Raw genomic sequence first — 17031 nt, forward strand, 5'->3', positions numbered from 1 at the left:
GGGGCGGCGGAAGAAGAAGGGGCGGCAAAAACAGGGGCGGCAAAAACGAAGGGGCGGCAAAAGGAATTAGCAAAGAAAAAGCAAAAAATTGAAAAATCATAAAAAAATTTGAAAAAATGTTGCTTTTAGGGCGCTAGCGCCTAAAATCCTCTCTTTTTTTTTTTTTTTTGCTCTTCACTTTTCAAACGACCGTGAAAAAATTGGGTCAACCTTTTCGGGCTGTTAAGGAAGGGGCGGCAAAATTGTTTCTTCTTCAGCCCCCCGGGGTTGGGGCGGCCACCGTACGCCACTGAACATGCATGTCTATATTCTGACCACCCCATCGGCACGCTTTATATTATTTATTATCAGGGTTAGCTCTTTTAATTTTATACAAATAGCGCCATCAACAATTCTCATCACTTGTTGCACATGAAGTTGATGTTGAATACCACGGACTATTCATCTAAGGGCATACTGTTCTCCTATTGCTATAGTAATACCAAAGTGTCCATACAGTGTAATATGAAATTGCAACATCTGATCTATTTTAGTTTATGTATTCAGTCTATACTGAAAACGAAGGACTTTGGAACGCATATTGGAACGGATGTCTAAACCTATAGTGCCACACCAATGGGGAGAAAGGTCAAACGACTACACCCGAGAGAGATGGATATGTAGATAATAATGAAATAATCACCGAGGCTATGTTGTTGAACTTGTCTAGCGGGCATTGGTAGCTAGGCTTCACGCAGTGGCTGTCAACATAGCTGGGAGAAGAGCATTCGACAAGTACTGCACCTGTTTACCATCAAATTATTATTGATTGATTTTTACAAATCTGTGATGAACATAACAATTTGAAAAGGACAATCCTGGAATATTTTATTACATCGTAAGAAATCAGTTGTAGGATCTTGAAGAACAAATAACCATGGCTCGCGAAAGGAGTACTCCCGGTGCTGATTCCGATTCGGATGACGACTCCAAGATCAAAAGACCTCAGCAGGCTCAGCCAGCTTGGGTGCAGATCCAGAAGAACACATTCACTAATTGGTGTAATGTACAACTACGACCTAGACCCGATATCCATATTGTGGATTTAGCCGTGGATTTTGGAGATGGTTTGAAGTTGATTGCATTGGTGCAAGCATTACAGACCAGGGGAGGCCATGCTTTGTATAAACCAAGGCGATATAGCAAAACCCCCAAGATGAGAGCGCAAAAGTTGGATAACATCTCCTATGGCCTGGAAATGGTCGAGAAAGATGGGGTCTACCTAGTCAATATTGGTAAGCAATTCGCAATACTTGGTGGTTGCTTGTGAGGAGGGGGCATAATTTGTGTGGCCCTATACTTGTGTTGTATTACACTCTTAGAAAAATGGTTAAAGTAGAACCTAAAATGGTTCTTGAGCTGTCTTGTATGTGGAACCTTAAATGGTTCTACAAAAACATAAAAGGGTTCTGGAAAGAACCATTTTAGGTTTCTGGAATGGTCAGAATAAGAACCATTTTTGGGTTCTTGTAATTTCCAAGAACCTTTTCCCTTGAGGTTTGTACATAATAAGATAGCCAAGAACCCTTTTCTAAGAGTGTACAAGGTTTATAGTGTGTCTTGTCCCTGGGATCTTGTCTCAAGTTGAGAATAATGACAAATTGGATTTCGCAGTGGCAGGTTCATATGGACAGATTGCGCTACAACTCATCTGTATATGCCCTGAGCTGCAGGATTAGGTTTGCACACACTAATCAAATCTTGATCTTGATCTTGATGTGGTTTCTGCACAAAATGCCCCGGAAGCGGCTGTTGACGTGCAGGTTAAATCTATCACTGTGAAATCCAACATGATGTTACTCTCAACTTCAGACAAGACAGACTATAGAAAGAGGTTTTTTTTTTCAGGGTAGCCTAAGGTTAAGGCTAAGGGTAGCTTAGGCTTCTTTTTCCTCAGTAAACACTGTTTCAAATGCATGAAGATAGTCACACTTCAAATTTTTTGCACAAGCTGTGGACTATAGATTCCATGAAGTAGGGTGCTTTATTGCAGTCTCAAGAACATAAGGTGCAGTAGAAAAACTCTTCGCTAGCTGGAATTCTATTTGGTTTCCTCTCCTTACTGCTGTCTTGAAGGCATCCAAGGGTGAGGTGGAAGATGGATGTACCTGGAGGTTGTTCCTAATGAGTTAGGTTAGACATATGCCACACCTCCTTCTAGACCATGTAGTCATTGTATACAATTAGGAGCATGCAGAGGGTGCAACCCCCAATAATGTAAAAATGTACCCAAAAAGGTCCAAATTATAATGAAAAATTAAGAAATGGATCACTACAAATGAGTTCCCAAAAAGTCAATTAATTTTTAGGGTGGAAAGAAAGACTTTCACTTAAAGGAGTATTTTGTGATCCTAGCATCCTCTTTTTTTAATATATTTCAGTAGATATCCACGAAAAAATCTTATTTTCAAAATTTCAGTTGATTCCGATTTTGCGTTTGTGAGTTATGCATGATTAGGCCTATGTTGCACTGCTCCATAGACAATGTGTTGTAATTTCGTTCTGGTATACCAGAACGTAATTCAAATTTCACGATATGTTTGCTAAACGAATTAATCTGCAAGAGATATTTTGCACATAAACATTATTTAATAGCCAGAGGTTTCCAGCGGTATAAAAATCTCAACTTTTTTGGAGAAAAGTGGGGGGATGATGCTGTGGATCACGAAATGCCCTCTTAAACTATTAAATTTAAAAAAAGTATAATCAACACTTTACCTTTTATGCTTTATACAGTAGTATGTTTATTTTCCACTTGATGGGGTATCTTCTCCTTGGGTTTAATTCATTTTGATCTAGGTGTGTGTGTGTGGGGTGGAGACGATTAATTACAATTCATCATGGTATCAATCACGGTAGTCTGACATTACATATTATATTCCTCCCATTTTAGTGAACACCCCATTTACTCAGTCAGCGGGGGCCTGCGTGGGTGTGGAGAACCGGCATCTCACTCGTACATATATTAGTATCATTTATATTATTTACCAAATTATACCACATATTTAGTGTATCAGTGACTTGGGTGGATACAAAGGTTTATTCTGTGGGTTGATTAAATATCACTTTATTTAAACTAGATAAAATCTAACCTGATTGTATTATCTCTTTATTTGTAGTGTTTTTATCATAGTTATTGGAATTTATGTAATTTCATATTAGTCTGTCAAGCTCAAAGTGAAATAACACATAAAACATATCTTAAAGGGGCATTTGGTGATCTACAACCTCATCCCCGGCATGGCGACATCCCCCACTTTTACCAGCTCAAGTTTATTAGTTTTCATCTAAATCCACAACTATGCTATAATAAAAATTCCCTTTAAAAGGGAAGGCCAGCGTCAATGCAGAAGAGGTCTTGTAAATAGTTTGGGTCACCGTGAAAGGCATTTTTTAGGATCACGCTTACATCAATCAATCAAATCAATCAATCAATCAATCTTTATTTCATTCAAAATACAACAATACAATAACAGCAAAACAACACATTTGAATGAGGAGATGCTCAGAAGGCCAAAAAGGCCTGAACAAGCACCCCTTAACCTTAGCCTAAGTTTCTTAATTTGTCTAATAAAATACAATTACATACATACAAACACCCCCACCCTCTTTCATACATTCGTAGTAGAGGCAGGAAAAAATGATGAATAAAGAACATGCAGAATATAAGTGTAAGACAAATTAGGATTTCATAACATTTGCTCACGTATATCGCACAAGAAAGCTGACATTTTGTGAATATAGTATAAATGCTATAGAGATCAGTTAATTTTAATCGATTTTTTAAATGACAGTTCACCAAACCATCAATGGTGAGAACATGCACACTGAAACAGCAAAACACATTAACTCCTATAACTCCTGTCAACTCTTTAATTCATTACTCCAAATTGTTCTGTATTTTTGTCTTTACTGCTTTTTACCCATGCTTATTATAAAAATCAAGAAATACACTGCAGTTGTTAGTTAATTCGCTATGTTAACTCAACTTACATGCACATTTTATTTTAAAATAATTTTATATTATTTCGCAATGTATAGTTTACTATAAAGTAGATAGTGGCAAGCACATGATAAAGGACTGATCATTCACTACAATCTTCACTTTTAAACTGTATTTTTTGAATGTGTTGATTGTTAGTCCGAAACTCCTGCAAAGCTATGGACATGGCATCTTACCTACTCCATTCTGCAGGAAAGTGCAAGATAAAGAATACATTATGTATGTCATACATGATAAATCATAAGAACATAAAGAGAATTTCTTGGAATCATGAGAACAATTTGAGCATCACCTGATACCAAAATCTGCATTTTGATGTGATAAAGCTGTCTCCTTGCTCCCTGCTACACCATTGGTGCCGAGCAGGCCTGTAGCCATGGTCCACTTGTTTTGAAAATAATGTTTTTAAGGGGGTACTACACCCCTGTGGTAAATTTGCGACTATTTTTGCATTTTCCTCAAAAAATAATAATACACTGGTAACAAAAGTTATGTATATTATTGGGGCAAGGAATCCAGTAACTACACTGAAATTTCAGTGCGGCAAGACGCGCGGTTCAGTATATATGATAGGAAGCGAGGTACATCCGAGCTGTACCTTATTTCTTATCATAAATAACAAACCGCTTGTCTTGGGTCACTGAAATTCCAGTGTAGTAATTGGATTCCTTGCCCTATATTATACATAACTTTTGTTACCACTGTGTTATTAGTTTTGGAGAAAAATGCAAAAATAGACACACATTTATCGAGGGGTGTAGTACCCCCTTAAATGACATCATCTATTAAAACCTAAAATCAAATTGTTTTCTAAAAGAGGACCACATTATGAAACACTATACACATCCCAAATACACAAAATAAGACCTGATCAGGGGCGTAAACAGAACTCCATAAACTGGGGGGGGGGCACAAATATTCTTTTGTATAAAAACAATATATGGTAATTCTTCACACTTGTATGACACAGGGAGTCTTAAGGGGGATGTGCTCCCCCTCAGATGTTATAAAATTTTCAAAAATGAAGGCCTTATTAAAGCCATTCAACAAAAAGTGTACAGGGTGTCCAAAACGGCTACTTTTTCTATGAGTGACCTTTTATTTTACCATGTTTCCACTTGTGACGCATTACGCATAAGGCCTACTGTTTTTGACGCAATCTTCTATTGCTTTAAAATCCCACGCAGTGCCCCAAAATAACCATAGGCTGAATACACTACTGTTTATATGTGGGCCTTGTATCAAGTGAGGTAGTGGAGCTGTGATGTTAATTTTTGGCAGACCAGTGATGATGTCACCATGGATACCTGCAAGACTGGATGCTGTCAAAATAAATAGACATAAGGGTCAGCCTGATAAGTGCATTATATTTATATGTACCGGTATATCATTTAGTTTCACTTATCCTTAATATTACAAACTGTATAATATATGATATCAGTGATGAGCAAAGTCCACTTTACAAGTTCCAATATTGATTATCTGGTTTATAATTAAACTTGCTAAAAAGAAATGCAAAATGATGGATACGAAAGAGGTAGCAAATCATACAGTTTATATAATTATCATATAGTATGTAGTTGAAATCTAAGGGGCATGTATTATGACTACTTTCAATATTAGCCGTTTCCAAATTAGTATACCCTTTATGGACCTCACAATAAGGATTCATTCTCAAAACAAAAGTTTGCAGTGTTTTACACTATCAACTGTTACCAGTAGTGATGCAGATGGATCCTCTTCCTCAAAAAAATTACATCTTGAACTTTAATTTCCCCAAAAGTTTTGTGTCTGTGTGCTACTGTTAGTGGATATTTGGGTGAGGACAGGGCCATCGTGGGGGTGAGAGTATTGTAGTTCAGAAAGGCAAAACATGTTAGCATTATTAATGAAATTAATTATCTCTTTTAAATTGTTACCGTAGTGAAATCAGGACTTCCCTGGTGAAATGGACTGTAAAACATATATACTTCATTTCCCTATGCGGAGGGAAACCTGAGGGGATACCAAGCAAAATATCTGGGGTGAAAAAATGCTCCTCCTGACTCAAACCCCATAGTGACTTTGCATGACCAACATTTGCGATTTAAATGGTGAAATGGCCAAATATTTAGTTAATTTTGGTCACAAATTGTGTTAATGAAGGATGCAAATCAGTAGCGTAGCCAGGATTTTAGTGTGAGGGACAAAGCCAAATTTTCGTCCCATTCCTTTTTAGACATAGAGTAAAATGGCCTTAAAAAGGCCATTCCTTTTTAGACATAATAAGGCCATTTTACTATTTTACTCTTTGCCATTCCCATTTTATCCGGGGGGGAGCAGTTTCCCGGCTCCCCTGGCTACGCCCACTGATGTAAATTGCACATTTTGCTAATTTTGTCCCTGGTTGTATATATCACATTGCCATTGGTGAAAACGCCTGTTTTATTCCTTCCCTTTGGCACTGTTAAGAAGTTCACTTTCGCAGGAAACTATATTCTTTTACACTATCAACTGTTACCAGTAGTTATGCAGATGGATCCTCCTTCCCCCCCCAAAAAAAAATTACGTCTTGAACTTTAATTTCCCTCTCCTGAAATTAATCCCTTCTAAATGCTCCACCCTAGTCCCCCACAAAATATTTCTTGTGCTGGACACCACTAACTGTTACATTTTGTTTCTTTAACAGGCACTGAAGATATATCTGAATGTAATCTGAAGTTGATCCTAGGTCTCATCTGGAAACTGATTCTCAAATATCAGATCAGTGGTGGCGCAGAAGACAAGAAGAAAGTTATCATACCTGCCAAGAAGCTCATGCTGGAATGGGTCAATGCTGTGTTATATGATCAACATATCGTTAACTTTGCCAAAGATTGGAACAATGGAATAGCCCTCAGGTAAGAGCGGTGGTATCAAGGGGACAAGTCCCCCAGTTGCCTCAAGTCAGGACAAAAAGTCACTAACAATCTTACCGTTTTGAGAAAAAGTGCTAAATTTGAGAAAATAATACCCCCGAAATAATTATTCCCGGTGTGCCACTGGCCACAATGATTGTCAAAAGTGCTGGGACATTTTAAAATCAATGTAATGTAAGTCAGCACCCACCCACTCTCCGATTATTCTTGAATCCTACAATTTTGATCACAAGTGGCACCCATCATTGATTGGTAGGGAAGGGGAAGAAAGCGACATTTCAAACATTTTACAATAACAGAAATAAAGCCAAAATAGAGTACAACGTCCCACCAATTTTGATGAGGTCTGTAGAATAGATATTTATGTGTTGTGTGAAGGGCAAATCAAGGGGTGGAAAATATTCTTAGATGTGGTCCCTATTTTCAGTGAAATAATTTACCCTTGGAAATGGGCAAGGTTTCGGAAGCTTGAGCTGTGCATCCCCATCGATAAATAATCCATGTGACCCCAGGTAAAAATAGTGTATCTCTGCATTATGTTGCTATGTGCATGACAAGCTTAAATTGGATTTAAAGCATTATGTCCTCAATTGTTTGTGTTTCATTTTTGAATAGTGGTCTGATCAACTACTGCGACAACAACCAACTGCCAAACTGGAGACAGCTTGACGCAAGTAGATCAACAGAAAACTGCCGTGAAGCCATGCGTATTGCCAGAGACTACTATGAAATACCTCAAGTCTTGTCGCCTGAGGATCTCAGCAACCCGAAGTAGATGAACTGAGTGGAATGACATATTTCTCATACTTCTTGAAGAGAGAGGGACCTGGTTGGTATGCGACACTCAACTGGGTGCGCTCCAAAGTGCCAGAGGAAAATGTGGAGAACTTCCAGGTAATTTACATATCTGACATATTTTTTAGTCTATACAAGCTTTATTTAATTTTTATTTAAAAAAATACTTAAGGTTAAATACAATTGATTTTCAAGGCTTGATTCCAGAGGGGCGTAAGTTAATAATGGAAACAGCCATGCAGAAAAGAATGAACTCACGCGTACAATAGTGTATCAATCTGAAGTAGGGCTACGGACAAACCGCGGCTCGTGAGTCATCCTATGTTGCAGGGATAGGGAGGGGCGACCATGATAGGACCATATGGGCTGATGGGGGGGGGGGGGGTTGGGTGCAGCCGGTTTCGGCCATTTTCCTTTGGATTTTCTAAATTTTCAATTTTTAAAAGTATCCTGGATGATATCTGTCATGAAAGAAATCAATGCTTCTATAGGCTATAATAGGCCTATTAGTATGCCTATTTATATTATGCAATATATAGGCCTACAATAATAGCTACAACAACAAAAACAAAACCAACAACCAATATTTTGTTAATCTAATTTGTAAAAATATATTCATAGGCCGCGCCTATTAGACTAGTAGGCCTATAGCCTAAAAAAATTCCTGAATTATATAATGAAAAAAGGGCAAAAAAAATCAATCGCTGCAGTCAGAAAGAAAGAAACGAACAAGAAAAAAGAAAAAAGTGAGAGAAAAATAAAATAAAATAAATGGAATGGACCTCATAGGGACTCGAACACGTAACAAAGTTTTCCAGCTCAAAACTATAGTATTATATAGTAGAACGTGGGTCCAAGGCGCTAACCGATTATGCCACTGAGGGACACATGAAATTGATTGAACTCAAACTGACTATTATGGAATAGTGCATAACAGGCTCTTATGATAAACAAGCTCATCACCGCTGTAAATGTTGGAGGTATCGATGGCGAAAAAACCTTGTTTTTTGCAAAAGTAGCTTAAATTTGGAGTGAAATTCAAATGGTAAAGTAAGCGACAGACATTTGAGAAATAATGTAGGCAGTTAGAAATCAAAATTAACGTTCCACAATCCAGATATCGATAATGTAACATAATCCCAGTGTTTTGTGGTACAAGATTCTCGAAAATTGTTCCCAAAAATGGGCTAATAAAATTTAATCGGTACTGTATTTGGTTCTTCCCCATGGCAACATTATTTCTTTGGTCGATTTGTAGTACAATACAAAAAAGGAGAAAACAATCACTCGTCGTGGTTTTATACTGGAGCGAACATTTGAAAAAACTGCATGGAACGCGTTTTTGATCTTGTGAACATGGTGCGTAAAAATGATTTAAACAAAGGATTTTCAAACGGATTCTAAAAATTTGTATAAACACACAAAAATAATGTAAAGATACATCCATGCACCAACATTTGACTCACTGCGATATTTGATTGCTGAGAAAACGCGGTTTTAGAGAACAACTTTATACGTCTTTTATACGTTTTTTATCGCTTTTCTTCGTGTAACCCTAACATGCCTACTGATTTATAATAGCCAAAGGATCTTGAATATTGGTCATGTTGGTTGGAGTTTAATGCTCATGCAGAGTTATAAAGGACTACATTGATATCGTCAAAAATACAAACATGGCAGATGAAATCAAGATGATATCAAGGTGATATACTCTGCAAACAAACACAAAAAACAAATGTTTCAAATTGTTATAAACTTGTTCCATTTTTAAAACATTTATATGAAAAGATACTACAATAACATTTAAAAAATGTTGTAAAATGTTACTGTAAAATAATTATTGCAAAACATTTGTGCAAAATATTTCGCCAACACTTATATAGCAGCAAGTTTTCAAACATGTTTTTGAATGTTATTAAAATGCTTTATACCCTTTATATACCTGGCAATCAAACATTTTCTATCAAATGTTTTGCGTTTGCTGGATTATGCATGTATTAATTATTGTTAAAATAACCAGTGTTTTCAACTAGGCTGTAACTTGGTTTTCGTATGTCTTATTATGATGGAATTTACACCAAATCAAATCTCTGCAAATCTTTAATTATAATGCAAAATTCTGACCATTCTCTTTTGACAACATTGTCCTTAATAAATAGTATTTCTTGGCAGGTCACATAAAGTGAGATCTTTGGCAAGTGAACATTCAATTGAACAAATAATTTTACTGATTATCTTCCAAATTAGTTAATGCCAAGAGGGTGAGGTACACCGGTCAGTAGGCACAGATAAAACACTATCAGTAATACTGATACTGATAGTAATACTGATATAGTAATACTGATAAGAATCCAAGTGCTTTTTAAAGTGTCACCCAAATATGAACCGTTTTGACATGCATTCTTATAACAGCAAAGGATCAGCAAATAATATACTGGATGTTTGCTTGAATAGATTGATAGTCAAAGTGTTGGATTGATATTGACACAAGCAATGCTTATGTTCAGCTTTCAGAATACTTAAACAGAGGTCATCATTTTGTCACAATTAATTTTTCTCATGCTTCAACAATTTAAAAAGTTAGTATTTTGATAATTGCAAGGGTTTTGGATTTTTTTTCTCTAGCTTAGACAAATAATGTCTGGTTGCCCTCAACCGACCGACCCTAATCTAGAAAACCTGGGAGTTTTTACTGTACAAAAGAATACCAACCCTAATTTTGGAAATTAAGAGAATTATTATTCTTTCAGAAATTTTGCCATCTGGAAAAGATATTGAACAGTTTCTTTACATTTCTAAATTTATTTTAAAACATGAATAAAGTCATACAGTAATGAAAGATCATAATATAGTCTTTATTTATTAAGTTAATTTTGGCTATTAAAAAAATCCAACCGACCGATCCTGTCTTCCACAAGGTGGTCGAGGATATGAGTGTAATGAAATGCAATGTGCAATTGAAAAAACACTGTTATGATGTGGTATAAGCACAAAAATAAAATCTTTTGGATGTCAATTATTAAAGAAAAAAACCCACAAAATTTGGGTGATCTTTGAGAATTTTTAATTGCAAAAACATTTGATCTTTGAATGTAATGTATTGATTAAAGAATTAATTAATTATGCGATAGAAATAACAAGTATTGACCCAGCAGCCATTAATAAAGATCAAACAAATTTGGATGTAAATCAGTGTATTAACATTGAAGGGGCTGCCTAAAGAAAGAAAGAATAAATAATAAATACATAAGATGTCTAACTTTGATTTGTTGCTAATGATTTTGTTCTCATATTTTCTCTCTTGCCAGGGTGATTGGAATGATGGTATTGTGCTGTGTGCTCTCACTAATGCTCTAGACAGTGATGAAAACCCAGATTGGAGATCTTATGATAGAAGTGACAAAGTCGGAAATTGCCAGAAAGGTAAGTTCATGTCTTTGCCTTCCCATGTAAATTGTCAGTATCTGACAATACATTGCATTAATAGACATTGCCTTTTATAGTAAGGAGACAGGTGCTTTTGAATTGGTTTACTCTCTATGTCAAAATGACTGTCTACAAGTAAACCACACACCAAATATACATATGTTTTATAGAGAGGTTATGCTAATTATCTCTCGGAGATGTGACACCTGAAACTGACGTCATCCACACATTTTATGTGAGCCCTTCAGCAGCCATGTATCATGAAATGTTAACTTTCACGATCAGGCAAGTTTTCTTGATACAGAGTTGCTGTTACATTTGACTTCCACCAAAACGCTTGGCGAAAACTAGTCCTGTTATGCTCTGATCAGCTCGTTATAGGCGGGACTCGCATCGATCATCGTAGATTGATATAAGTTGTCATACACACAACTGGGCACAGCACCCACCTGCGCTTTGCGTATGACCGATGCACGCTTCTGTGAATTTACATGGGCATAATTTGGGACTTAATTGACTCACGCAGTAACAAAAACCAAAAGAAAACTCGCCTATTATGAGCTGATCATATTATAGAAATCTGTATGTTTTTATACAAATCTGGTCCCGCTATTATAGGGTACTGGTATATTTGTACTTAAACTAGTATTGGTAGGGGTTTTCTGTAGGAACCCCCGGATCTAGCATGGGTTTCCAGAAAATCCTTGAGGTCCCTCCCCCTGGGTATGGCTACGTGCCACTTTCACATCTCCAGGTGATGATTAGCACAATCACCAGACTGTGTTTGTACTTATGAGACAGTAGTATTTTCTGTATTTTCATCATCATATATCATGCTCAAAGGGAACATGATTATGGCACATATGGCTGTATAATTTGTACATTATATGAATCTGCTTATATTTCCATATTTCCTTTAGGTCATTATAGAAATGACGACTCTAATATACCAGAGAAATGAGCTGAAGTGGCTATATAGATATAATTCATAATATTGATTATTTTCTTTTGCAGAGACACACAACAAATTTGAAATCATTATAGCAATCTGCAAATTGATTGTATCTAGTTTATATTGTTAACATTATATTTGAACTATTTTGTATAATTTTATGATGCATTTCTTTTAATTCCCAGCATCTTATATCCTGTCATTATTTTTAATATGTACACCATCAATACCAGCATATTGTCGTCATATGGATGCATAATGCAAATGGGTGGCAGGAGCCATATTTTTCCAGTTTTATCCATTGTGCAGTGTACTTCTTAATGTTAATACATTGATCTTATGAGAAATGAGTAAAGGAAGCTAACATGGCTAATAATAATCGCATATTTTTTGCGGCTCTTGAGTTATGCTTAAGGCCAATAATATATCACAATGAAGGTTTCGTTTTGGGCATTTCCCCTCTTGAGAAATATCATGCACATGTGGTGGAAATGACATCCCTTATATCAAGCCTTGGGTTCTCCTTTATAGAACCTACACCATTCTTCTTGTGTGTCAGCTTTATTTGTCTCAATATTTCAGTGCAAACACCACAAGGTCAACCTCCTTGCTACCTTAAAGGTTTAATCTGTGATTTGCTATAAGATCTACATCCAATCCGCTAGTCCTAAAATTCACTAGTCCTATGGTGTGCTAGTCCAAAAAGCTTGCTAGTACCCCTATTTTTATGCTAACCTTAAACCTTACCCTTACTCTAACCCAACCCTAACCCATGGCCGTCAATCCTGGGGGGGGGGGGCAGGGGGACATGTCCCCCACACCATTTGGCAAAATGACCCTTTTTCCAGTCACCTTTGGACAATTCAGGCTGAAGTCCCCTCTCCCCACACATTTCAAGATGGATTAATGATAATGCCCTAACCCTTACCCTACCTTACTTTGGGGCTAGTGAACCCTTCTTATGTTTTGGACTAGCAAACCTTTTTTTCAGACCTTTATAGCAAATCTTAGGACCAGTACTGGGACATAGACTCAAAGTGCATATAAGATTTCAAAATTTTTCAAGTGCTATATGGGCTGGCACCATGAGCCCTCTGCCCACCCCCTTTGTAAGGATAAACATTTGAGTTGAAGCCTTAACTGGGAAGTTTGGCTACTAAGGCTTACCTTTACCCAAGACTTTTGTACATTTGTACATTATTGAAGCTTTATGCAAACATGCCATGTGGTCTTTGTAAAAATCCTTTTTGGGTCCAAGTATTTTAAATTCAATGATGTATAAGGGTTAGTTGTTTGAAGGGCAAAGACAAAAGTAAGCATCATTTTGGCGATGTGTTACTTCAATAATTGTGTGTGAAGTGCAATTTCACAGACACTATATTTTAATTTAAGCCCAAAATCATGCAAAATGGTGTATTTTCCAGGCCAATTTTCAATTTTACAATATTTCTGCCCAAAATTAAAGTGAAATGTTGTGTTTACAATTTTTCAATTTTACATGGGGTATAGGGTTGTTTTGGGTTTTTTTGGGGGGGGGGGTGAGTTAGCAAAAACAAATGATTTGGGAGTTCAACCCCTACCCCCAACCACCCACTCTCCCAGCAAAGACCACACTGCAAACATGGATAAAGTATAGACATTTACCCGTCATCTTAGACCAGGTTTGTTAATAATTACCACGCTAATTATTTACTGTAGTAGAACTGTGGTTGGCTTGTTTCTGAATCCAAACAATTGCCTAGCTGAAGTGGCGTGGTTTCCATGGGAACAATGCTACAGACCACATGTTGCACATAATATGAATTGCATTATTAAAACTGATGGAGTCTTGAGTACAAAAAACGGTTTATTTGATTCGATTTTTTGCACGATTTTATGATTTTTATCCTAAAACGAACACAGACATGATCATTTCCACCATTTTTATGCATTCTTCCAGACACTTTTCATGCAAGCTATATAATTTATATTTGGCATTATTTTAAGAACAAAAATCATGGAAGTTGCAAATTTGAATAACTGACTGACATGATTATGTCAGCTATACAAATCACTAACAGAACACATGCAATGGATCTGGAGCCTGGGAATAGGCCTAAATGCACCTGGTATTTGAAATGCATTTTTATTCAGTGAATATTTTCGAAGTTGGACTGGGGGTTGGACACTTCGACCTAAAATTGAATTTACAATAAATTTACAATCAATATATTTAATATGTGTTTTAATTGAAATATTGAAAATTGATAAGAATATTAAATGTGGTTAAAATTCATTATTTTTGATGCATATCCCATATTTTGCCACATTTATTTCAGGTTTCCTGTGACAAAACAAAACTGGTTTTTTCCCTTCCAATTTGTTTTTTCCCTTCCAAACTGCTTATGTTTGTTGCTTAGTATCACAATTTAATTGTGCTGATATAATAATGAACAATTATACATATTAAATATAGGCCTACAGCAAAACATGACTACATTTCAAGATGAGAAATGTTATCCTAAAGATGTATTTTCTATTAAAAATCCAGGCACAAATTAGAATAAATACAAATTTGATGAGTTTCAGTTGCCTGGGATAGCTGCACTACAATTACGGTAGTTGACCTTGGTATGTGGTAGAAAATCAATAAAATAATATAGGGCTCATTATCAATCAATATTTTTATATACAAACATCAGTGCCCTGCATGTAGAACTACATTATATTATGAACTTGTTGAGCAATGGTTGCCGCTTTGATGGTTTATAAATAATTATGTAACTATACCAATTTTTAAAATAATTTTTGTAAATATTTGCACGTCCAGTAATTAAAAGGACAGTGTAATTTGAATTAATCACATATCATTAGTTGCAGCAAGCATTTATCAAAACTACACTTGCAATATCATATTTATAGAATATTGAACCAGGCACAGAATCAATAACATCAAATTGGATACAATTAGCAGGCTTTAATTTAAATTGATTTATTTTACTATTGAGCTTTATTATAATGGTTGACAACGATGAATTTGTCAGAATTTACTATTCATTATTAAATGTCTGAGTTGATTTTGTTTTTAATTACAAAACATGATTATATATCCTTTGATTTTGTTTCTTAAGCATTGAGGTAGGCCTATATTATAGGATATTTACATATGAGTAGTTGAGATTAGGAAACATTTAGGCCTAATCTATACTATTAAAGAGGAACTTGCCTATAATCGATACTGATCGATACTTTGAAGAGGAACTTGCCGATAATACTTCTTAGGATCGATTCATCGGTATCATCTCAGAGATATTTATAGATGAAAAATAAATTAATAGATAGATAAATAAATAAGTTCTAGCATTTCCAGATGAATGGTAAATACATAGATAGATAGATAAATTAATAAACACAAATCAACCAATGGTGGACTCCCTAACGCGTTGCTTCGTTGCTACGGACAAGCTTTAATACGCGTACATAATATACGCGCATGTTCAAGTTTAGTGCTCGGTGAGACGAAAACACTGCTCAGCATTTCGTATTGCTTTGTAAAATTGTATAACCGTTTGCAACGGTTTGCAAGTACTGTAACCGCTACACAGATGATTTTCGAAAAAATATAAGAGATCTAATATTTTGAAAGTGAAGTTTATCCGTTTGTGGTGACTTTCGATGGAGAGTGGGCCTTATTCGCTTATGATGACTTTCGGAAACTTCTTTTGTATGTCTTTCCGAAGATTTTAAATTCAAGGTAGGCCTATATTGGAAAGTAATTTGAGTTTATTCGTTTGTCATGTTGTGATTTTTGACGGGGAGGGTGGGGCGTCATTAGCATGGTAACCGCAACCGCTATAATATCTCTACAATGGCGAGATTTCTTTTTGACAATGGGGGAAGGGCTGAAAACATTTCGTGAAGTAGGCATATTAATAGTGAATCCGGCATCTTTTGGCAACATTAACAATGGCGTAGATTTCTTTTGACATGGGGGATGGGTCCGTTTAAATCAATTTTTGCAATAGGCCTACAGTGAATCCAACATCTTGGCGACAGAATAATTTATGGCAAGCTAATTAGGCCTACTGGTGAATTATATTGTTCAAAAGTGGAACAAATGCGCACGAAGACCGCAAAAATTGGCACTTTTTAGTTTGGCCAAAAATTGAGGTTAATTTTGTCAGAAACCCACATCTATCATACATGTGTCAACTTGGGGGTGATTGGACGGACCATTGACCTTATCAAAATATTGGGGGGGGGGGTATCCCAACCCCACCACCGGAATTTACGCCTATGTAACTCAACCTTCTTGAAACCCAATGTTGCTATAGGCCTATTTGATGAAATAGATACAAATATAAAAGAAAGAACGAACGAAAGAAAGAAATAAACCCACATACATGCGTCAACATGGAGGTCAGTATGCCCTTATCATTACTCACCCCGGGATTAAGAACGAAAGAAAGAAAGAGAAACAACGGGAAAGCAAGAGAGAGAAAGGGAGAGAAACGAAAAGAAAGAAAGGAAAGACAAAGAAAAAATAGACAGTAAGAAAGAAAGAAAGAAAGAAAGAAAGAAAGAAAGAAAGAAAGAAAGAAAGAAAGAAAAAAGAAAGAAAGAAAGAAAGAAAGAAAGAAAGAAAGAAAGAAAGAAAGAAAGAAAGAAAGAAAGAAAGAAAGAAAGAAAGAAAGAAAGAAAGAAAGAAAGAAAGAAAGAAAGAAAGACTGAAAGAAAGAAAGAAAGAAAGAAAGTGAACAAGCAAGAAACAGAAAGAGAGAAATGGAACGCAGGAAAGAGAGAGAGAGAGAGAGAAACTGAAAGAAAAAAGACAAAGACAAAGAAAAAATACGTAAAAAGGGGAAGGAATGAGGGCAGGAAAGAGGGAAAGAAAGAGGGAAAGAAAGAAAAAGAAACAACCGGAAAGCAAGAAAGAGAAA

At 36.1% G+C, this 17031-nt stretch overlaps 1 protein-coding gene across 1 annotated transcript in view; it reads left to right on the plus strand.

The window, feature by feature from the left end:
• Positions 1-856: 856 nt before the first annotated feature.
• LOC140155613 (filamin-A-like) overlaps positions 857-17031 on the plus strand; it is a 64963-nt gene continuing 48788 nt past the window's right edge. Inside the window, 5 exon segments of the mRNA XM_072178526.1 lie at positions 857-1274; positions 6711-6921; positions 7555-7703; positions 7706-7833; positions 11043-11157. Coding sequence (XP_072034627.1) covers positions 917-1274; positions 6711-6921; positions 7555-7703; positions 7706-7833; positions 11043-11157 — 961 coding nt within the window. The 5' untranslated portion in view covers positions 857-916.

Source organism: Amphiura filiformis, chromosome 6, assembly GCF_039555335.1.
Source record: "Amphiura filiformis chromosome 6, Afil_fr2py, whole genome shotgun sequence".
Classification (NCBI taxonomy): domain Eukaryota; kingdom Metazoa; phylum Echinodermata; class Ophiuroidea; order Amphilepidida; family Amphiuridae; genus Amphiura; species Amphiura filiformis.